The 24,825-nt window shown below is 40.2% G+C and overlaps 2 protein-coding genes across 2 annotated transcripts; one reads left to right on the top strand and one right to left on the bottom strand.

Moving 5' to 3' along the window:
• The first annotated feature begins 315 nt into the window (after positions 1 to 315).
• Positions 316 to 9,747, top strand: fam83fb (family with sequence similarity 83 member Fb). The gene is made up of 5 exons (XM_051384400.1): positions 316 to 935; positions 6,276 to 6,443; positions 7,582 to 7,703; positions 7,968 to 8,710; positions 9,095 to 9,747. Exons 1-5 carry the CDS (start codon positions 450 to 452, stop codon positions 9,139 to 9,141), a joined length of 1,566 nt encoding a protein of 521 aa, XP_051240360.1. The 5' UTR covers positions 316 to 449; the 3' UTR covers positions 9,142 to 9,747.
• Positions 9,748 to 11,380: 1,633 nt separating this feature from the next.
• Positions 11,381 to 24,319, bottom strand: cyth4b (cytohesin 4b). Its single transcript, XM_051384405.1, has 13 exons — positions 24,161 to 24,319; positions 21,094 to 21,176; positions 20,881 to 20,945; positions 19,889 to 19,955; positions 18,762 to 18,880; positions 18,226 to 18,306; positions 16,765 to 16,877; positions 16,370 to 16,518; positions 14,891 to 15,002; positions 14,455 to 14,531; positions 13,922 to 13,993; positions 13,613 to 13,767; positions 11,381 to 12,371 (listed from the first exon to the last, which is right to left on the bottom strand). Exons 1-13 carry the CDS (start codon positions 24,177 to 24,179, stop codon positions 12,290 to 12,292), a joined length of 1,194 nt encoding a protein of 397 aa, XP_051240365.1. The 5' UTR covers positions 24,180 to 24,319; the 3' UTR covers positions 11,381 to 12,289.
• Positions 24,320 to 24,825: the final 506 nt, after the last annotated feature.

Below are 24,825 nucleotides of genomic sequence, written 5' to 3'. Positions count from 1 at the left end.
GTACCGGTCTTTTTTTTTTTTTAAAGATGGATTATATGTATATTTGAAAAGTCTGCCTAATTGTACTGAGGTGAGTTGCGTATTTGGTTGCAAGAATAAAAATAAAACATGATATAATACCTTTAATTAAACAAACAGAACTATGCTAGGTTTTGTTTGTATTTGATTTAAAATAAAATAAATAAATAAAAACAGTATTGGTATTCAATGTAAAAACTCAGAATAACTAAATTTTGGCAGTGTCTACGGCGTGCTAATATGTCAGTGCTCTTTATTCCATTTGCACTTGAAGGCAGCATGGGTTTTGAGCCTCGAGCCCCACCTCTCTCCAGGTAAGTAAACTTTCCCAGCTTTAATTGCACCTGCCCAGCGTGACACAGAGGAACGTTTCACCGAACAGACCCCACAGGGTGTGCCAGAGTTTCTGACCTCCAGGAGGGGTGACAGCCATGGCCGAATCCCAGCTGATGTGCATGGAGGACGGCCACATCGGAGTCAAGATCCCGGAGTCCAAACCGGAGTTCTACTACAGCGAGGAGCAGCGCGCGGCCATCGAAGAGCTGCTCAAGAATGGCGATGGCGCCTTCAAAACACGACTCAAAGAAGACAACATGAAAGACTTTTTATCGGCCAGAGAAGTCAAACAGCTGGTGAACACTTTCAAAAAGTACGACTCGGGTGATGACGGCGGTGACAGCAAGGCGTCGCCGCTCAGGTCCGAGCAAGGAGCCGCCGGTACAGACGCGGATTCGGGGGTCCATTCAACCTATTGGCCCGAGATGTCCGACACCGAGGTGCCGCCGCTGGACATCGGCTGGCCCAGCGGGGGTTTCTTCAGAGGGGTGACCCGGGTGGCAGTGCACACACACCCGCCTAAAGAAAACGGACCTCACATCAAAGAGGTGGTCCGGCGGCTCATCCAGGAGGCCAACAAGGTGAGGAGGACAGTGGACATCAGCAGTAATACATATGATAATAATAATAGTTATTATTAATGTCATTTTTATTATCAGTGTTATTAAGACATTATATTTGGAAAGGTGTTTGCATGATATAGGCTACTACACTCCGGCTTTTTAAATCTACCACATTTATAATAATATTATATATAATAACATTATTTGCTTAAAATGTTAATGGGCAAAATGCATGTCGCCTACCAAACTTATTAGACTAACAATACAAAACAAAGCAAGATAAATACCCAATTAACAGCTCTTAAAGTGGAAACGTGAGGATGATGTGGTTAATAAAATTAAGATAAAGAAGATTTGTGAACTGCTGTGTTAAAAGGTTGGAGATAGTAAAGTAAACAGCCGACTGAACAAGTCATCGGGTGTTAGAGGGAATTCTAAGACAAAGGTGTGAGGTTGGCTGCCACAGAGATCAGAAGTGTGTGAGGGATTGAAGTGGTGACAGAAGCAGTTTATATAGAAAGGTATTCAACTTTTATCATCTGCTTGAGACATGTTATTTCCCCAGTAACCTAATTGGCCCAGTTCACTTCAGCTGCATTGCATTCATACCACACATACTCATACAGTATGTGCACACCCGTCTGTATGTCTAACCACATGAGTTAATGTCTGCAAACATTACAATTCTGTTGGGGCAGGAATAATCAGACGTGTGGGTGAGGCAAATGAAGGGACATTGAGCTTTGCTGGTACAGAAAACCACCAATCTGAATGGCAAACAAATCAGGAGATGTGGTGCCAACATACAGGATATAAGGCAAAGACAGTGGCTACACTATGTGGCCAAAAGTATGTGGACATGAGAATGTTACATGGTTGAACACTTCATTTCAAAACCACGGGTGTTAAATAGGTCTGCAACTCACAAATATAATTATCAATTACTCAGCAGATTATTTCCATAATTACTTGTTTGGTCTATAAAATGTCAGGAAATAGTGAAAAATGTCACGTATAATGTGTGAATCTCTTGTTCCTTCCTAAGGGGGAGGCAACCTGCGGCTCTGTAGCGCCTCTCCAGTGGCTCCCTGTGGCTTTGACAAATATTATATGGAAATTAAAAATGTACATAGTATATTTTAACATGTTCACATATCGTTGTAAGCCTAAAGTGATTCTGACATGTTTGTATAAACGTGTAGCCATTACACACCTAATCAAGGTGTGTCCTGACCTGGTGCCTTTTTGCCAAACCTCACTAACGCTCGCTACTAGTCTTGAGTCTCCCTAGCTAACTATAGACTCCAAATCCAAAAAAGAGAAGTCTTGGAGGAAAATAGAGAATGTAATGTTGCATGGACAGATCTTTTGCTTTCCCTCCCAACTACCAGCGAGAAATGTGCATTATAAGCATTATAAGCATCAAATATGTGTTGCGGCTCCAGGCGGATTTTCTTTTTCTTTTTCGAGGGCGAAAAATGGTTCTTTTGATAGTAAAGATTTTTTGACCCCTATAAAGTTGACATTTGTAGACGATTAAGACAACCAGCAAATATTCAGAACTGAGGAGCTGGAAGCCGTGAATTCTTGGCATATTCTCTTAAAAAAAGAGAATCACAATTGTTGTAGATTCATTTTCTTTTGATTAATCGATCAGGATGGGACCTTCCCCAGACTGTTACCAGAAAGCTGGTTTAAATCGTAGCATTAAGATTACCTTTTAATTGAAACAAACCACAAAAAACCCCAAGATGATGAAAACATTAAGTGGACACAGGTGTCCGTATACTTTTGGCCATGTAATGTGACGTGTGTGTACATGTCTTTATATTACCTACCTCGCATACATCCAGCCTTTTTACTTTTGCCCTTACAACTACAACTTCAGCATTATGTTCAGTTGCACAAGTGCCAGGCGGGGTGAATTCATGTTGGAGTGATTAATACCCCCCCCACACAGTAACTGAGTGCCTCAAGTGAGTCTGTGCGTTCAAGTTGCCCCTTGTAATGTTTACTCATGGACTGCCGGAGCTCAGCTGACTCATCTGTTCCGCCCGCTCACAGTCACACAGAGCCGGGCCTTGCTCAGCTCGCCCTGCCTCATTGTGCCTTTTTTTTTTTTTTAAACTGGGTCAAGGAGGATGACAGATTCATGTGTCTGTTTCTCACTCAGGGGTTTTTTGATTGTCTTTGTTATGCAGTTCATTCATTTGTGAATTTCCATTTAATTTTCTTGAGAAGTTCTTCTGTCTTTCCCCTCTCTCCTCACTCTTTTGTTCTTTTTGTTTTGTTGGATCACATACTCACCCTTCCTTCCTTTCTTCCTGGTTTCAAAGTTCATGCTAAACCAGAAGCATTAGAGCGCTGAACAACTCTTTTTTTCCTGCTTGTATGCTTTTTAAAGTGATTTACAAGTAGCTTTGCTTTGCTTTACCTTGCTCCCTGGTTGTTCCGCCTTCCAGTTCTTACCTCGCCACGCTGGGCATACGTCAGGTCAGCTGATCGTTTTGTTTACTATGGCACTTACTCATATTTTCCTCAATAAATTGGAACTGGCAACCAACTGGCAGCTAAAGTTAAGCCTACTTAACTTAACATTATACCCATTTTTAAAAGTTCTTCTGGGTGTTTCCCAAAGATGCCAGAGAAAGAAGTGAAATCATTATGCAGTAGGTTGTTAAGCTTGATGTGCGTGTGTGGAATGTAATAAACATACCAGCTACCACCTGCTGATAAACACACACACACACGCTTTAAATAACACATGTTGAGCAACCAGTTCTCCAGGCACCGACACATTCGTCTTGGCACGCAGATGTTACATTTCTTCTCATTGGTTGTGTTCTGTTTTTTACTCATTTTATGTGATGATGATCCTGTCGGAGTCTCCTGTCCACACAGGTCCCGGCTTGTGTCTCTGTTGTTAGCCTCACAGGTTCACTCAGCATTTTTCCTCAGTGAGACACTGAGTGGAAACAACGGGCCTTTTCTGCCTCACAGAGGAACATTTGTTGCAAATTTAAAGAGACACTTTTTCCATGACTTTGCTTTTCAGGGAACAGTGGAACAATTGAATATCACACATTTCCTAAACCTTAACTCTCTATGAACATGTCCGTACATGTTTGAAAGGAACACGCCTCTCCTTTTTCTCTCTAAATCTTTCACCCTGCACATGTCTATCATTCAGGATTATTGTACAGAACATTTGTTAATAATCTACAGACTTTTCCTTAAACTGCCCCCTTTGTTCATCTGTCCATCCAACACTTCTACATATCTTATCTACACCAGACTCATGTGAAGATACATTTGGATGTCTTTATGGTTGTAGATGAGAAATCCTGTGGCCGATTGTGTTGTACCACTATGAGGCCAAAATCTCAACTACTTGTTACTTGTTAAGAGGAATCAAAATTTGATGGGCAGCTTGTTATAAAATGTATTGAGCACATTCATGCCCTTTTTAGTTTTTCACATTAGACAGTCTTTAGAACCACTTTCACACTAGTATGGCACAAAATGTGCTCAGACTAAACAATGTTTGTGTCCTGATTGTGTCAGATTCTGATTTGGTTGGGAGACGTGGCAGACTACACTATGGACCCCGGACAATCATAGCTTGCTGTCTTTCTCAAATTGTGTGACTTACATTACATGGGGGATCAGCAAGGTTCTGAGGACCGACTTCACCTGTTCCACCTGAGAGCATCAACAGCAAATATTGAAAATAATAACAGTTTTATAAAAGAAAGTGACTTGGAACCATTCTTTGTCACCCGACGGCCTTACTTATTTCCTTTTCAGGAGGTAGAAAGAGTAGTAATCTCAGGGCACTTTGCGTATAGAGCAGGTCTAGATCGTACTCCTTTTAAAACCAACAATTGCCTCCATGAGCGAGCACTTGGCGACAGGGCAAGGAAAAACTCCTTTTAGGAGAACTTTTAAGAGGCAGAAACATCTAGCAGACCCCAACTCTAGGTGGGCGGCTGTCTGCCTCTACCAGTAGAACAGAATATACCAACCTTTATATACAGCGCAGCTTTACACAGTGGGACTCCATTATATTGGTTTCTGGCAACTTTCTGTAGTTGTCATTTTTTACAAGTTACAGTTCCATGCAGAAAAAGTCAATGTACATCTGTTTTGCACAACTATTGGCTCTCATGAGTTCCTTTTATTTGATAAAAGCGAAGTGCAAACCTCTATCCAACCCAACGCTCTGACGGAGGAGAAAGTGAAAGCAGTATGGAAGCATTTCTTAAGACTGAGACAGATTTAAATCCTAAATACCTCCACTAATCTCCTTTTGTTGTCGTAAAGCTCTATCTCTGTGATCTGTCAGCCTGACTGGAACTCAGCAGCTGGTCTTGCGACAGTGGACACAACCACTGTATTATCCCTCTGTAAGACTCTTTCATATGACCTCACCGTGCCTTCGGGGTGAATGTATCACTGGGCGGTAAAGTGCTTCAGTCAGACAGATTAGCTTTGTTTCTTTGTTAGCTGTCTAAAGAGAATTTTTTCTGCCCAAAAGCATTTTATAGATTTCTTTCTGGCTTTATAAAGGTAATGTGGATGATAAACAGAGTACTGAGACTGACCTGAGATTCATGCTTACAGCGTTGTATACAATGTGTTTTTCTTCCTGCCACAGCATGATAAAAACCTGAAACAATAAAATAATACATTTTTTGGGGCTTTTTATTGCCTTTATGATAGAGACAGCTGAGGATAGACAGGAAGGGGGGGCAGAGAGAGGGGATGACACGCAGCAAAGGGCCGCAGGTCGTATTCGAACCCTGGGCCGCTGCAGCAAGGACTCAGCCTCGGTACATGGGTTGCCAGCTCTACCCAATGAGCTAACCGGGCGTCCAAATAATACATTTTGTAATGTAAATCCATCCTTTATATAACAAACAAGAGGTTTGTGGAGAAAGGGTTGTCTACAAAGGGGTTACATATAATGAATCATGAAGTGAGGCCCATTATGGGCTGTTTGTGAAGTCATGAGTCAGTCATTAAGATTTTTGTTATAAATAGTTGCTTTGCCACATAGAGTCTTCTGTTTTTTAAATCCAGCCAAATTAAATTCACTGAAATATTTTTTGTTGTCTGGTTTCTGTTATTGGTCTTCTTGTAGTATCTGTGTCAAAGCTGGAGCAAGAATCTAACCAACATGTGTTTTGCGTGTCTAATTTGTTCCTTGCCAGTAAATAGATGAAGACCCCATCACTCTTTTCTTTGTGTGTCAAAGTGTGTTATCATCAGACACTAACCAGTCCTCCCCTGCATGTCTCTCTCAAAGCATAGTTGTTATTGCTTTTAAAACAAACCATTCAACTGTGTCTCTTGCAGGTTATAGCAATAGTGATGGACATGCTCACAGACCCTCAGATCCTGCAGGACCTGATGGAGGCGGCCGGGCGTCGCTCCGTGCCCGTTTACATCTTGTTGGATAACCAAGCGGTGCCGCACTTCTTGGATATGTGCTCCAGGCTGCAGATCGGCTCACAGCACCTTCGGGTAAGAAGGACACCATTTCCAGACACACAGTTACCACCCAAAAAATCCGACTGACTGACTATTTTACTGTTTTTTTATTTTTTTATTGTAAGGTTTGATACATGTACCCAGGGCTCCCATGTCACGACCTGTTGATAAAGGCTCATTCATGTTTACCTTCATAGCACTGCCTCACAAAAAAAGGTTTTGTACAGAAATTATTTCGGGTAGTTGAGAATTCTGCCACATAAAAGTTAAACTTTTGGAAAGAGAACAGATATGAATATGAGTCCATGTCATAAATATAAGTGTGTGTAAAAGGAGTAAAAGTAAATTAGCTTGACATGGAAACAGAAGTGAAGCTAGTGGCGTGCTGGCAAAGCTTGTGGGCAGAGGCCTAAACATAGCAGATATGTGATATCTGAAACAGATGAGCGCATCAGTGCCATCAGAAAAGAGGCGTCTGGGTTTAGTTTAATTCTCAAAGAGGACAGCACAGGATTGCCTTTTTATGGTGTTGTAGTTTTTAAGTTTCAGTACAGTCCCTGGCTTTAGTTTAGATTTATTGTACTCTGCGAATATACATCTCAGCTACGTTTATAACTACAGTTAAAACATAGCGGGCACTCAATTGGTCAGCCTTTGTGTGGCTGCAGTGATAAAAGCCCGACTGCAGGACATGTTTATAACCAGCGAGCAATTCAATTTTATAGGTCCTCGTGGATGAAGTTTAAAATAGCGGTGGACTTAGAGAATAACAGTCATGTTCCAGTTAAATATTAAATTGCATTACACATTAACTGGCCATTTTGTGACAGACACAGATGAATTTCTTCCCTTGGCAACAACTGAACCGTGGTTGATTTTAATGCGGAGGGTCCTGAAAACCTTTTTGCGCATTAGCCATTTTGACATGAAATAGCAGGGTAATCACAGGTTTTTACCAATTATACTAATTGAGGTTCTGTTCCATTTGGTGTAGCAGATCCTTTCCAGTAGGCCAACCTTAATTAGTATTGGTACCGTGTGCCCCCCCCCCACTATTTCATGTCAAAATGGCTGCTGTGAAAAAGGTCTTCTGTCATCTCCTGTACAACGTTCGTGCTGTGTCGATTTCCCGTCCATGTTCCTGTCTGACTTTGACCCTCTGTGGCTGCAGAACATCCGAGCCAGATCACTTCAGGGACTCGGCTTCGGTTTGTCCTTCGGCAGACTGCCTGGTTCACTCTGTTACAAATACATGCTGGTGGACGGGGACAAAGTCATGTTCGGCTCATACAGGTGAGGTCCGAGCATTGTGTACAGTCAGTGCATGCTTTTTACTTTATTTTACATAGCATTTAATAGCTTTAAGCATTAATTAAGTACACAGTAAGTTGATTGCAAAGCCTATGTGCAAGGTTTGAACATTTCTGACTTTGGTGACTCTCAGTATGATAGATCTGATCTGATCTGATGTGAAGTATGTTTTTATAACTGCTGTAAATCTAATGGACCAATGAGGACACGGAATCTAATGAAGCTGACAACTTCTCTCTGTCCCAGTTTCTCCTGGTGTACGTCTCGTATGGATCGGAACATGATCACCGTGATGACGGGACAGGTGGTTGACTTCTTTGACCGCGACTTCCGTGAGCTTTATGCCATCTCCGAGAAGATGGACCTCTACAAGGAATTCCACGTCAGCCAACCTGCTCCTCACCTGACTGCGACGCTACGCTCTAAAGTAGAGCCCAAACGCCCGCCTCTCCCAGCAACCACATCCCGCTTCCAGGTTAGCTTAGGGGACTCACGGAAAGCAAACATCCAGGTGCCTGCACACAAATACTATAACCCCAAATACGCACTGGCGTTTGGGGACATCCCACATAAGACGGGGTCCCTGCAGGAGCGAGGACCCAGGAAAGAGTCAGTTCTGGCTGAGGCTCCTGAGGAGATGGACCTGGAAAGGCCACGATTGACCAGCAGTGAGAAGATGGACCGGCTTAGTCCGCTGCCCTCAGAAGGCCTGAGCGAAAGCTTCAAGAAGGCCAACAGAGGCACGCAGGACAAGAAAAAGCATCTCACTTGGAAGCAGAAACTTTTCAAGGGGAAATCGTCCAGTAAGCTTTCGATCGACAGCCAGGCGGACAGTACGTGCCCTTCAACCCCGGAAACCAATCGGACTGATGAGAACCAGGACAACTTTGAGGTTATGGTGATAACTCCATCAAAATGGAAGAAGACATCTAAACTGGGCCGGAAGACAAGCTCTGCTACAGCTGTCAACACTGCACAGGACAATGAGAGTAAGTCAGGAATTAAGTGGATATATAAAGACTCAATAGAGAATAATCAAAGAACCTTACCCAGTGGTTCCCAACCTGCGATAAATCTGAGGGGTCATGACACAATTAGTATGAAAGGGAGGCAGTATTTTTCTTTTTCTCTAATCTACCAATCCTTGGCTCAACTGGTTACGGTGGGTTGTCTTTTCAGGGTCCCACAGCAAGCAGTTCTTTCTTTATTTTATAGCAAATAATCCAAACATACTTTTGAGTAATGCTGGTTTAGTCAAGTATTTTACCATATAGTGGTTATGTGTCAGAGATTATCCTCTATGAATCCTTAGTGATGAATTGTACGTAATGTGTCTCACCTCACCAATCTCTACTGTTGTTTCTGTCTCGCAGGTGTTAAGAGCCGACATCGAACAAAACAAGCCTGTAAAGTGTCTTGAGGACCGCAGAACGGAGTAAGACATTCTTAAAACGGACAGCAAAGGGACTTCTGTAAAACTAACTTTGAATGTGAAATATTGTAAGTACTTTATCCAGTGCCTCACGGAAAGACCAAATGAATGTACTGTTCTTCGGGTGCTGACAAATGGCGTTTTTGTATGTTTAGTGCCAAATGTAAACTTGAAGTGTTGTGGGATGTCTGCTTCCCTGGTGTGGGGCAGGAAGGTTTGCTGAGATATTTCCTGGTGAGCACTTGCATCTTGTTCGCTCTCCACCTTGTTGGGGCTTGAGACATGACCAGCCTACAGCAGGACATCAGGCCTTGGATGATTCTTACTTTTGTATATTAATAATAATAATAATAGTAATTATGTAAAACAAAACAAACAAAAACAATATCACCTTGTGTTACCCCTTTAGTAAGGTGGTATTGTGGGCCATATGTACAGGATAGTACTAAAATAGTACTTACATATTTTTTTATGTCGTTTATCTGTAAACAAATCTTACAAAGAATTCATGTTGTCTGTTTGATGCACTAATAAGTTGCGGGATGTCTCGGTCATCGTGCTTAATAAATGGTTTCAGTTAAGGAAAACTCAAAAGGTGCCAACAGATTGTTTTTCATATTTGGGTGCTTCTGTGCTTTTAGACAGAATACAAAATTCTGACTACATTCCTAGTTTTGTTTGTTATATTCGTACAACAGAAAGATCATTGTATTACAAAATTTGCCTTTCAAAACCATGTCTGTTAGGTTAGAAACTTTATTGTCCACATTGTGAAAAACTGTCTACCAACACAGCACCACATAAAAAAAACATAAATAAACTAAATACAGTAAAAAAATAAAATGAAATGATGGTGGAAGATGGTAGAAGGGCTAATATCTGTGAAATCCTAAGTATGATATTTGCTTGTCTGTTCAAACATGAGGCATCACTTTGATTGCAGCTCCACCTAGTGGTGACACACAGCAGTACTCCAACACTCCGGGTGGAAAACTAGTGATTGTGCTACACAAACCTGCCACTAGGTGCCTCCCTTGTCCTCTCTGCTTGTCCTCTCTGCTTGTCTCCTCTGGGTGTTTGCTTAAAGGCCTCAGAGAGCAACCGCAGACCTGTTGGGAGGGTTGAGTCGGTTTTGGGGGGCGGGGAGGTAAAGGAGGAGGGTAGAGATGTGGTGCAACACTGAAACAGGAAGTAAGCTGCAGGAAGAGGCGTTCTTCTCACACTACTTGACATACTAATTTTACTGACACGCAACAGGCATAAAAATATGTTGTTCCCTGCGAGCAGTGAATCTTAATGTTTAATGCTGAAATACTGTCAGAAATACTTTATTTCACTGGAAATTCTTGAGAACAGAATTAGGACTAGGGAGTCAGATCACATCATGTTTTTAATTGTACTTCATCAGCCAAATTGTCCTCAAATTTCTCCCCTAACGGGCACATTTAGGTGTGGTGTGTGACAGTTAACCCTCAGTGGGACACTATGGCTCGCATATGTTTACTGGTATGAGTTACTTATTTGTATGATGAAGTCATGCTCGAGTGTGCTGAGTACATACTAGAAATATGCAATTATCATTTTACAAAAGCATTTTTTAAAATAAACTTCTGTTCACTACAACCTTTTGAAAGGCACAGTTACAGTTGCTGCAGCTCATCCAGGAGAGTGTTATATTAAACTTTGAACCTCTTTTGTTTCAGAAAGCTTTATTAGTGCAATGTAGTTAAAATATTTGCTGAAGGTAGTATGTAAAGTAGTATGGTTGGTCATTTTTATATTGAGTGTGGACCTGCTACACACTGAAATATTGTAATCTAATGATGGTGACACGTAAACTGTATGTGTTTTTTACCATATTTACCCTGGATTTAACATATACATTATCAAGAACAATGAGTTAAATATGTTTACTGTATATACAAGTTTATCATGAAGGAGGCCAAAGAAAGCTGCACATAACTTCTGCTAATTAGATAAAATTAGATGGTTCTGTAACCGCTACATGTGATACAGCATGAAACCACAAAGGTGGTTTAGGTGTTTCAACCTCCAAGGGGCACATAGAAGGATGTGAACAGAGCATGTCAACATACTCACACATGAAAACAAAGAAACAGTAAATATGAGGAAGTGAGGAGTGGTCCGATGGTTTTGGGTGCGTTCAGCTGAAAACACAGCTGTCACTTTGCTCCTTAAATTATAAACGGGCTTAAATGTCAACAGGTATCTGAATGATTTTTATTAAATAATTCATTTGTGAGAAAATAACAAATACAATACTTACAGTTTACACATGGTAATTAAATCAAAGCGGACAGAATGCATATTGCACTTATTGTACTATGCTAATAAAGGTAGGTGAAGCATAAACAAATGCAGGCTTTGTCTGATTAGACAAAGTGTTCTCTGTCACTTTATAAAGTACTTTACTACTACTAAAAAAAATGCTCTATATTTACAAAATGAAGCACAAGCATCGTCTTCACTTAACTGTAGAAGTAGCGTATTTACCGAATGTCGCATAAGCAATAATCTTTAAATGACACTTAACTGTAGCAGTAGCGTACAGTTTAGCACTCTCATGCAGGACTAAAGCAGTTTACTGTTACTTTACTTGTTTTTTGTGGCCTTATGAGAACTTTTAAGAAGCTGAGAAATGTCTTTTTATAGCATACATAGAACTGCTGAGACATTAAATGGTTAATTTGTCTTCCTAATCCTACAAACTTAATCATGTGGAGCCGACATCAACTTCTCATGTTAGAAGATATTAGAAAACGCAATAAATACACTTTAAATTCTGTAAACAGAAGATAAAATACCCACACAAAGCTCGGTCCACAGCATGTAATGACAAAACACCTTATTGTCGATAAATTCTTCGTGGCTTGTCAGACTGACAACAAGAGCAAGAAAAATTAGTCAACGTTTTCACCTTTGACTCAGTTTAGTCCAGTCTGGAAAAAGAGAAGTGGAAAGAGAAGTCCCTCTTTTAGCCTGAATGACCACCGCCGGTGTCTCGTCTCCAGCGTCCTCGCTCAGTTGTGTTGCAGCGTGTTTTTTACAACTTAAAGGGGGACTGAATCCCGCTGTGGCACAGTGCCATAAATGTCCATTGGGGGCGCTGGACAGCTCAGTCCTGAGGGGCTTGGTTTATGACCTTCTTCTTACGGATGGAGACCAAGTCGTAGAAAGGATCCTTGGTGATACTTGCTCTGTTTGAAGTAAAGAAGAAGGTTTGAAGGTTAAGACTTGGTTTTAAGGTTATGGAGGATTAGGTCTAGATTAGGTTTGGTTCGGGTTCAAATACAGGTGGAGTGCATCCTAAAGATGTAGTTTGTGGTGCACAGGCACAAGAGAAATTCAATATAAACCTCTGCTAAAGCTAAAAAAATCCAATTGTAAAAATAGGATAAGGGTTGGGGTGAGGCATTCAGTTGTGATGGTTAAGGTTAGGGAAACTGATATTTGACTGTGTTGGTGACTCACAACTATCACTATCATTTTGAGACAGAACAGACAGCTATTTTCTTAGAAGCGCTCTGTAAAACCCACTGTATGTCTACCACAGCCCACAGATGAAGTTAGGGACAAGCTTGTGAACAGTGGAGCATTTAGCAATTAAAGAGCCTGAACCATCAGGAGTTGGTTGAGACAGCTTGCAGCACTGCCCCCGCTAAGTGGCCCAAAAATCTATTCTTGCAAGTATATGCTAAGGAATAAAATGTGTATTAAATGGATTTTAGGTTTTACTTTAAAGCAAATCCATTAATGTAAGCAACAAAAGTGGTTAGACTGTTGGCAGATTTTCCAAGTTTAACCTGATTATCTAAATAATTGCATGCACAGTAGTTGCTTTCATAGATCTCTAGCCTCTGAGTTAATGAGTAAAATGTAATAATCAAAACATAAAGTACAGGCTATAATGACAGAAACAAAAAGTTAGTTGTAGGTCATCTTTTAAAGAGTAACTCTATCCAGCAAGCACCAATAATCTTGCTTGCGCTGCCAAGTAGAGCCGACAACGTGCGCTTTCCACATCCTGTGTAGCACAGCACTCCAAAGTACACTAAAATACAACATCTGATCACAACTGGATGTGGTCTCAAGCAAAACAGACCACACCTGACTTCACCCAGCTGTGGTGGTGGGTGTGGAGTGATGTTTAACAGACTTAAATCTTTCACCCCGCAGAGGAAAGAGCAGTGTGGTGTTTTTCCTTGACACAAGATCTAGTAGAGAGTAATTTAAGGGTGGACGTAAAAATGTTTAGAAGGGTAAGTAGTAAGTTCAGAGGGGCAGTGTAGGGGCTTGTGTGTTACAGTCGCCATCCTAAGTCCACTGAAGGACTACACTCAGTGTTGTGAAATATTTATGAGATATTTAGTTAGATTTTTTGTTTATTCAATTTCTTATTCTGTGTGTGTGTGTGTGTGTGTGTGTGTGTGTGTCTGACCTGATGGCCTCGATCCAGGAGTCTCTCTCCTCAGCGCTTGCAGCACAGATGGTGTAAGACTGGTGCTTCCCCTCCACCACTCTACCATCCGTCTCTGTTTTACACGCTTTGATCTTCTGCCCTCGACTGTTGGGGTTGTACAGCTCCAGACAGTACTAGACGACACCAGAACCATGTGATAATCAATTTATACATCTATCCCTGGATCTAAATTGAGTGCCACATCCACAGACCACTCCCTAGTCAATTAAATACAATTTGCTTTCAAACATGTTGTGCTGAAAGGAAACACAGCTGACAGTAACGTACCGGTTTGCGAGGATATGGAACTTCTCTCACACAAAGGTTCTCTAGAGGGATGATGCCTCTGGGCTCTTTATCCTGCAGGCAGATTAAAAAGAGATGGAGTGAGTCAGGTGGTGTATCAGGAGGGCATTCTTGTCATAAAAAAGAAGAGAAGCGCTCACAGAGAATGACTTGTCAATCACAAGGTAGCCACGCCTTAAAGCATACTCTGCTTTATTGTCTATTTTACTCTAAATGGGTTCATACTTTACAAAATAAACACCATGGTGTATGGAAGAAGGCTTGAAAGTAGCGACTGAGACCATAAACTCAATAGGAAACTGAGCTTTAAAGCTGAGAAGTAGAGTCATTTCTTAAGGCTCAACACTATTGGACTTATTTTTTTCAGCCAATGGAGCTACCCCCTGCTGGCCATTAGCAAGAATGCAGGTTTAGGACACTTCCTAGTTGGCTTCATTTCACAGACCTGGAAGCTCTGTTCACTAATTGTATACTGTTAATGGGATTGGAAGAAAGGAACAGTTTGGGAGCCTTACAGTGGTGAATTCAAAGTAGTAGAGGCAGTTGTCAGTCAGGATGAACCATCTCCTCTTCCACGTCTTCACCCGACCTCCTGAAATACAGACAAAGAGCTGTCAGTTGTCAGTGGGAACATAAATTCAAAAGTTGTGTAACTTCACAAAAAGATGACCACAATAAAAAATGTTGAGGTTAGGTTTAGAGTTAAACTTCTGCTAATGCTGACGTCATGTGGTTTTCATGAGAAGTGTAGACTCCAGTATTGGGTCATTTTCTGACTGCTTCCTTTGTACTTCCCTGTTTTTAACCTGATGTAGGTGTGGTGCGATATAATATAGCACAGCAGCACAGAGCACAGTTAAACCTCTTCTCATTTGGTATTTATATCTGTTAAACATCCCTAAATATTCAGAATTATTCATTTAAACAGACTATTTTGGAGAGGTGGGTTACCAAGCTTGAGCAGCCAGCCTTCTCTGTCCGGATTGAAGAAGGTGTGTGTGAGATCATTGCCATCATCCTCTGGGATTTTGAAAGGCTCGTTGCGAATACTCTCGTACAGTTTCTGAGTAGAAAGGAGTTGAAAATGTCAAGAAATACAAAAAGAAAGACATCGCCAGCTAAAATACTGCTATCATCATTTACATATAATTCCATTCACTCAAACTGAGACTCCAAAGCACAAACAGGCCTGTGTGTAATTTCTGTAAAAAGTGACACTGAAGCTGTTGTTTTCAGTTAGAGTGGGACTTTGGTCTGTTCACACATCTTTAATCTAACACCAGCCCACAGTCTGGGACATACCAACTTCTCCAGACTACTGTTAGTTGTACCTGACCTGCAGGTGGAAACTGGGCCTGAGAACAACCTGGATGTGGTTAGATATGTGTGTTTCTGTTCCTGGTGATTGTGAGATAGTGCTGTGTCATTTCTTCCAAGCAGAGGAAAAACTGCATGGTTTCACAAAATATAGCAAACTCACTAATACCCTCTGACAGAGTAATATATATGGTATGTATAATGTCTTCTTGTGGTTCCTTCTAATCTATAAATATAAACTTGCATGCTTGGGAAATGAAAACTATTCATTCAGAAATGAAAGTGCCACTTTCTGTTTTGCTGTATCAAGTAGAGTGATTCACTTGAATACCCTAAATAATTATCTTCTCCATATCTAAATAGACACACCTTACAGTGCGTACTGGTATGTGGTGAGAAGCGCAAAAAATCTGCACCACAGAATGTAACCACAAATAAAAAAGCTACTTTTTGGGAGTGCAAAGCGAATTTAGTCATAAATACCCTAAATAAATAAATGTAAATCTATGTCACACCTCACAGTAATAACATGGAGGGCTTGTATATGAAAATATATCTAAAGTTAAATCTCAATTTAAGCTAGAAAATTTTGATAATTTACAGTGTTAAGTGCTTGATATTTTTCTTATTGTTTAAAAAATCACATTAAAGGCAAAACCCAACAATATATTGATCCTACTCAATACAAAACTAATAAGTTCCATTAACACCTCAAATTCTGTATTTTCTTTTGTTGTCACATTTTCTAAACACAAAATATATTGTGGTTTAACAAGCAGCCAGCATGAAGTTAGGAGGCGTATACTGACCATCAGCAGCCAGCTTAACTTTAGCCACAGAGTGAAATGTGTTATGTGTTACTGCCTAACACTGTCAGCTTGTATTGTCCCAGGGTTGCCCTGGGTGATATACTCCTTCATTATGATGAGCATGGTAGTTTATTTAGAGCCAATCCCACACACAGCATCCTGCTCCTATAAATACTGCACAGTTTATTCATCTGCAGGTGAAAATAGTCGCCAACAAATGCACTCTATCTACTCCTGTTACAGTAATGGGGTTGTTACTTCCAGGTATCTAGTTTGGACATTGTGATTGGCCCGTGGTGCTCACCGAGAGCAGGTCATCAGGTAGGTTCCCGCCGTTGTTGATGCCTCTGTTCATGGAGATGAAACGCTCCAGAGTCGTCTTGTCCTTCACATTGGGGTTGTGGAGGCTGGTGTTGAGCATGATGATGGCAAATGACAGGATGTAGCACGTGTCTGACAGAGGAAGACGCACGCACACAAAGAATAAGGGGAAGCAACGTGATGTTCATTAAGGGTCAAGTAATGCAGTCAACATAAATATAGAGTCTGTGAAGAAGAGAAAGATTTAGAAAAAAGTAAAAGAAGAAATGAAAGTATGAACGAGGTAGTGTGGTCAAAACATCCCCTCACACACGTTTTGACACACACATGAACGCCGTCCAGAAAGGAAGTGGACAGATGTATATTTAGTAAACGCACCAGTTGACTGGAAGACCTGAGTGTTGCAGTCACAGTAGCGTGTTGCAAAGGCCTCCATCATACGGTCGATCTTCTGGGCTTCACCGGGCAGACGGAAACTCCACAGGAACTGTCTGTCACACACACACACACACACGCACACACCACAATAACATGAACCTCCATATGCAAGGTATACATGTTTATTCAGGTTTGTGTCCTGTGTGTGAACTACACATGCGCCCACATGTGGAAAGTGAGTGTGTCTTGGCAGCAGGTGGACGGCTTCAGTTAGAAGTCACAAGCAATGACCGATTATCGGTTGTGTGATTTTACACAATAATGCTAACATTTTCTCACAAACGTACAAACACACATCACTGGAAGTCTTGTCATTAATTTCTATATTAGATAATAGCAGTGGTTAGTGATTTACTTTCCAGTTAGGTAATGTAATTGAGTAAATAAGTACTGTACCACTTGTGATTTTGACATACACATAATTTACTTGAACACATATTTAATGCTACCTCCTTCTACTTCATTACATTTGGAGAAAATGATTGTACTTTTTATTTCACTATATTGATTTGACAGCTGTAGTTATTAGTCACTTTGCAAAATATGAATTTACATACAGCTAATTAGGATTAGATCACATGTCCACAGCCACGCTACTGCATGGTGGTTGGTGCTGATGTTAAGCAGGAATAATGTCACCATGTTCACCATCTTAGCTTCGCATGCGAACATTGGCCGCAGCAGAGGCAGAGATATTTTAACTTTTAGTCACAGGTCAAGCATGACACATTTTCCATGATGGAAAGTGGTGGTATCTTTTCACTGTAGTCTTCCTCTCTGGTAAATGTTCAGATGTTCCAAAGCCCACACCCCCTGTTTGTGATGCAGACTTTCTGTTTAACCCTTGTATGGTATTCGGGGTCAAATTGAAATTTTATTTTCTGTGATAAACATGTGCTAACAAAAAAACTTTCCATTGACAATGTGATATGTTTGTGATAACAGCAGCCTCCCTCATAATCTACCTCCTATGTGGAAACTCACTGAAGTTTGTGGCCACTATTGTAGCCGATGACAAGTAGACCATGATCAGTGTTGGGTGGCAAAGGACTGTCACGTTATTTGAGGAGGCCCCGCAAACAAATGAACAGCCGTGAATCGTCGAGTAGACAGTCTCTATGTACAGGGTCCAGAATTTTGTGCTACGCCCCTGATTGGTAGGCAATTTCCAGTCCAAAGTTAAGTAAGTAAGTAATTGCATATTGCCATCTACTTTGTCGTTGATTAATTCCCTCCTTCAAAGCAGTCTTTTTTCATTATTATCCTGTCATTCACAGTATAAAAAACACAGTAACCTTTTAAGTTGGTAAACTGCTCTTATTGTAAGTGAATGCTGACAAGAACTACCCATGCAGGTTTTTTTCTGTAGAGGAGACAGGAGTGAAGATGAAGGGAGCTGACCTGAGGGCTTGGACCAGGTTGAGGTCGGAAAATTCGTGCAGCTCCACAAAGGCCTTCAGGGTCTGGAGGTGGAGCTCCTCCCTGTGGGACAGATGGGAGGAGGAAGATACATGAAACTAGAGGAAGGTATTCACTTTCCCTGTTGGAACCTGCCCTCAAACCTCCACCTGCTTTCTTTCTTCACCTGTTCAGATTCCCCTCCTTACATATGACTCTCATCTCATGGCTGTGTTTCCTTCCTCCCTCTTTCTTCTGTCCTATCTCTCTCATGAATTTATGTTTTGTTTTTCATTCTTTCCATCATTAATCTATTCATCCTCCTTCTCTCGTATCTACTTGATATGTATTTTCTCCTTTCCTGTACCTTTTCTGTCTTAATTCCTCAATGTCCTCCTCATCTCTTTTCCTTTCGCTCCATACTCGCTACTCTCTGCCATTGTCCTTATCACATCTATACCTCTTTACCTCCTTGACTTTCATCCTCATCCTCTTTTTCCTACTGCCTATCCACTCCTCCTCCTCCTCCTCCTCCTCACCTTTCTCCAAGAAATTCTCCAATGGCTGTCTTGTTAAGCCCCTCCTCCTTGTAGAGGAACTCAGCGATGGATTGAGCACTTCTAGCCAGCAAATTATTCTCTACCAGGTAATTGATGCCCTGCACACAAAACACACACACACACACACACACACACACACACACACACACACACACACACACACACACACACACACACGCGCGCGCGCAAACGGACACAAAGCAGATGGTTTACTAGACATGTACATTTTTTGTACTTCTCCTACAACAAAACTTGCATAGGTATTGTATTTTTAGTTTATGACATAGTGCTTGAGAAACATGCACCTAAAACACACACACACAGGCACAGACACAGGCACACACACAGGCACACACTGCCTACTGGTTAAATGTGCTTAGTTTCAGAATGATCTCATCTCTGGTTGGTAAGACCGAGAAAGTTTGCAGCTTCTGTTATCCTGTTTCCTTAAAACCAATTTCTCTTCCTTTTTCTCCCCTATCACTGGGTTTGAGAGGAAAAAATATATTGGTAGATAGGTAGATAAAATCACAAATGATCTCTAAAAGTAGCATCTTCTAATGCAACATTGTTGCAACATAGACAGATTTTTTCATGAGGTTATGATTCTTACATCCAACACACAAAAATATAAACTAAACAAAAATTGGGTCTAAAAGTTAACCTCTAAAGTCCGTCTGAAAGTTAAACAGCGCTTCAGAGCAGTACTGAACTGCAGTTGCAGTTTTAGGTCACTTGAATTTGTCCAGTAAGCAAAAATAGTTATGCTGTGTATTTGTGTTGTTGTTGCAAACATTTGTGCCTATAACAGTAACAAGCTTGACGTGTCGCTGAAACCACAGAAACTGTGCTGTGGACCTGCACCAGTGTCACTTCACAGCAGCTCTGAGTGGTTAAGTGAGAGGAAGTCCACACTGAAAGTGTTTAGTTAAAAATTGTAGATGACTCTCTGAGTGTAGATGTACAAGGCTTCTTCAAACCCAAACCCTTAAAAAGTAGAGCAAGACATCCTCCCCAAGCACTATGCTAATTAAGATCTTTTAGCTGAAACATGTTGACTTCACACACACACACACACACACACACACAAACACGTTGGAGCTCACCTTTTTGGGGTCCATGTTAAATTTCTTCTTTCCGTTTGAGAACCGTTTGCTCTTCTCTAAGGTCTTGCTGCAGGAGAACCAACATTAAATACATATATTTTAGGAATAATTGTAATGCATATATAAAAAATGCTATACATTTGAGTACAAACAATTAAGCTATATGAACTATATGACTTTATTCTTTATTTGATCAGTTTAATGATACTGAGGTTTACATTTGTATGTACTGTGCTCATAGCATAACCTAGCAGCTTGTTTTTTTTTAACCTAGATAAAAAACAAACAAAAATATCTCCAGTTTTCCTTGTTCCTCCTTAGTTTGTCTATGTGTGTGTGTGTGTGTGCGTGTGTGTGCGTGTGTGCGTGTGTGTGTGTGTGTGTGTGTGTGTGTGTGTGTGTGTGTGTGTGTGTGCGTGTGTGTGCGTGTGTGCGGTGTGTGTGTGTGTGTGTGTGTGTGTGTGTGTGTGTGTGCGTGTGTATGGGTGTGTTGTGGGCACAGCTACCTCTCCAAGGAACCTGGCTAATCTCCACACCTGGTCACTATCAACTCATCGGCGCCTTCGTCGCTAGACTGTTCCGTCAGCTATGAGATAGGGTGACTCTCAACTGTAGTAATCTTAACTGTACTGTAAATCCAATGGACTATTAGATATCAAGAGAAAGGCAGTTTGATTTGATAGGCCAGGCAGAAAGGTGGGATTGTTGACAAATTTGTATAAAGTATGTATAGTTACATTATGCAAAATGAAATAAAATGACATTTCTTGAACTATTTCTTTAAAAGGCTCTGAGAGTAAATACATGGAGAATTCTTTTTTGGGGAAGAGCGGTATTTAAATTTTTCGGAAAGCAACTGTGAAACTGAAATGTGCTAGACATTGAAAACATCAGTAGGAGTGTTTGGAGTGGGAGTTCTAGTTTAGTTCATCTATAAAAAGGACAACCGGTTTGTGGGGTAAATGTGGGGTTTTTCCCACATTAATACTCACTTTTCCTCTGCAGATTCGAAGCTGAGTATTTCCGCCATGACGTTATCTATCTCCATCTTTAACTTCTGGGCAGAGCAAAATGAAAGAAAAGTCTTTAATATTTGTTTTCTCAACATTAAGAGCAGGACAAGTCACTTCTCCCAGTAAAGATACAAAATCAATACATTAAAACAGCATTTATTTTCGAGTGTCTGACAGAGTGTGTGTATTTACCTGGATATCATCCAGAAGGTCTTTCTTATGCGTCTTAATGCTCTCAATCTCCATCTTCTCATCTGCTGTAAAATCTGAGGAAACTACAAAAATGGGAAGAAAAAGGTCAACATTTAATAATCAGCCCATGCAACTTTTTATGACATCAGGATATTAGGTCAGAATAATGACGAAATCTACTGTGATGGCCTTATCAACTATTGTAGGCTTCCTGTGAGATATCAGCCGATTTGTGGAAACACACATGAGCTCTCCATTTGCATAAAGTGGACAATTAAATTTTGAAATGATTACATTTTGTAAACCAAAGGAACTGTGTAAAGTTTTAAATCCCTGTGTGTGATTCCACTCACCTTCTTTCTGTTCTACTGTTGATCTAAATAAATCTACACATCAGTGTGTCATATATTTGGTTTAACCGCTGCACAAGGAAGATAGGTTTCTTTGGAAGATGCAAAAACAGGTGGTGTGGGTTTTCACATGCCACCGCAAAATATACCCATGAATAGTTTTCTTGAAAAGACACAAGCATGCAAATATAGGGAAAAATATTTATACACAGCTACCAGGCTCAGTGGAGGCCTCTTTATCACGTTATTTAACTCTTCCAACCACCACCCCCTTCCACTCTTATCCGAAGAGCTCAGTGGCATACAGAAGTGGTGAACAGTATGACTCATTAAAAACGGACTGTTATACTAAGAAAATCTTTCATCTAGGCTTTGCGGTTGCTCAATAAATTATGTTTGAAAGTTGCTAGGTAACTTATAATGTGTTCATGAATAACCATATGTGCTCTTTGATTATCATCAAATTAAACATTCAGGTTCTATTATCATCAGTCCGATGTGGTCATTGCATCACAGGAGTGTATAACGCTAAAAGAAACCTAAAAAAGAAGCTCTAATATCAGAATATACCACTATCATTAAAGTCATTCTTTCATATGTGTCAAACATATATGCTAAAATAAGACTTAAAGGAAACAAGTCGTCTAACAGTCACATCAGTGTCTCTGTGAGGCTCTACTTTGGCACAGCAGTGCTTTGAGCCAAATGTCAGCATGCTAACATGTTCACAGTGGCAGTGATAACATGCTGATGCTAAGCAGGTATAATGTTTACCATGTTAGCTTAGCATGTTAGCATGCTGACACTAGCTATTTAGAACTAAACATGGTTTACCGGAGCATTTGCTTTGCAGGTATTTGGTCATAAACCAAAGTATTGGAAAAAAAAATATTTTGACCTGGTGATGGTACTAGAAGAAAACAAAATGGATCCCCAAAGTTTTTACAAATCCTCCTGAGGCAGACATGGTAAATGTCATGACAATCCATTAGTTGGTGAGACATTTCTCTCAAGACCACTAATTTCAGCCTCATGGTGGCACTAGATGAAAGTCAGGGGCACTGTGGGTCTCTGTTCCAAATTTTGTGCCAATCTATCTAGAAGATGTTGAGATATTTCAATGGAAATCCATCCAATATTTCTCAAGATATTTCACTAAAAAACAAAGATGTAAACCTGCCGGTGGCACTAGTGTTTGCGTCAGATTTGTCTAGATTTGACATCGTTCCTGTTAAAAATGCCTATTTTTCTCACAAAATTCTAACTTTCCTCTCAGACATTTGACATGAATGAATGTTTTTTCAACATCAATACATTAATTGTTTGTACTCCAGGTTTGCTCTTCAGTCAACTTTCACCAGCACATTAACCAGAGTCACTCTTAAAATTGCCTTAAAAACCATGCATACAAATCATACATAAAAATGTCATAGCTGTGTGGTTGGTTTACTCGGCTGCTGCATGTGTTCCTACTGGAGCAGGGGATTTGAGAAAAAAGATTGAAAATTACATTCTTACAACTTTCTTCTACTTTCTTTAAGAGTTACTGCATGCAGGAAAGAGCTTTAGGCAAAGTTAGAAGGCTGATTTAAACTTCAGCAAGCAGAGAGCAGTTCCCACAAGACAAAAACAGAAGTAATATAAGTATCTTTCTCATCAGCATAGAGTTTTTTTTTTTTTGGTAGGCTACTAGTGAAACTAGACCTGAGAGTATGAGCTCTGTAGCGCCCCCCTTTGCAGAGTAGCATTTGTTTCACACAGAGAGGCCAACATGTAAGGAAATGAAAAGAGTCTTGTAGAATACAAAGACAACAAAAACAACATGGTAACTATTAACGCTTCCTGTAGATATCAGTGAATCATCTGGTGTAAATGATCTGAACACAGAACTTCCACATCCCCACCCTTCCTTTACACACATCTTGTGCAACAAAGCTGACAGGCATATGTCATCTAACTCTTCACTCTACATGATTTAGATTTTGGTTTTAATCTGAAAAATAACTGTGGACGTACAGTAAATAGCTTGGCACTATGACTTTAATGGTGGATTGTTTAAATGTCTAACTGAAGATAGCAACTTCTGTTTTTATATTATTATCAGTGCATCATATGTAGTCCTGTGAGTTCTCTTCCTCATTTCAGCTGAGACCCACACTGTGCATCGTTTCACCACAGGGTTCAGATGGGGAAAAGCGGTATACCAAGAATCAAGCAACAAAATATTTAAGAAACGCCTGTACACTGATACAATGGAAATACAACATTTTTTTTTTAATGTTTTTTTTTTTTTTCACAGCTGTTTCTAAACAACAAAGCTGACAGTGTGAGGAAATGGAAGTTGTTATACCGAACAGCTGGGACATTATTTAATATAAAAGTTACTTATTTTACTTACTGTTTCTTTTCTGAACCCCAGTGTGTTGGTAACTACAAATTAAGGCTCTAATATTATAGATATTAGGATCATTAACATTTACAGGATAGTTAAATACCTCATCATTTTTTGCAATTAATTAAAAGACAAGTGTAGCCAGGTAAACAGCACAATGCCCTATTCCACATCTTAAAATGTGACATAATAAATTGTAGACCTTATAACCAAAATACAATTCCAACAAATATTATACATTGTTTGTGGATATTTTTACATATAAATCAAATATGAAACATGACAACCAGCTATAAAAAGAGAGAAGTGGCAAAACAGGTCTTACCCATTTGGCAATCAGTCATTTATATCCAAGAACAAAGAAAATAAATTGGCAACGCCAAAACAGTTACATATACTCAGGTCTAGATATGAAGATATGCAGACTACTGCAGCACATAGTACAGTAACACTTGAATGAAGAAGATGTTGTTTTTTAACCCCACCTCTTCCCCATCCATCACAATGTCAGGCTTACGTCAGAAAGCCAGAAAGACTTCCTTCAAAATAAAACCCTGACTGAATGGATTCGTCCTTGAAGTGAAGCAATAAAGGGGGGTTCTTTTCAAAATTATTATTATTAATTTTAAGGGCTGAAGGACATCTAAACATTGACAGGAGAACTTGTGTTTTGTTAAAATGTGACTGACAATAAGGTTAGAACCAATTTTAAATAGCAGGTCCAACAGAGACTTCTAGAAAAGAGGATGCACATTTCACCATGAAAAATACAATAATAACACAGCTTAGTTATTTGCTTTTGTGGCTTGAATATGACACTTTGTAGACCTGAGACTTCTTGCAATATCAGTAGTGGAGGTGAAAGAGAGTGTTTTGAAATTTGGTTGAACAATAAGGCCAGGAAGTGAATTTTGAAATTTCCAGATGGTGAGGAAGGCGTTGAACCCTTGACACAAACCAACACTACTGTTGATATCAGTGTTAATAATA

This window comes from Dicentrarchus labrax, unplaced genomic scaffold, assembly GCF_905237075.1.
Source record: "Dicentrarchus labrax unplaced genomic scaffold, dlabrax2021, whole genome shotgun sequence".
In the NCBI taxonomy this organism is placed as follows: Eukaryota; Metazoa; Chordata; class Actinopteri; family Moronidae; genus Dicentrarchus; species Dicentrarchus labrax.
The sequence above is the reverse complement of the archived record's forward strand: the minus strand, read 5'-3'. Positions and strand labels throughout refer to the sequence as shown.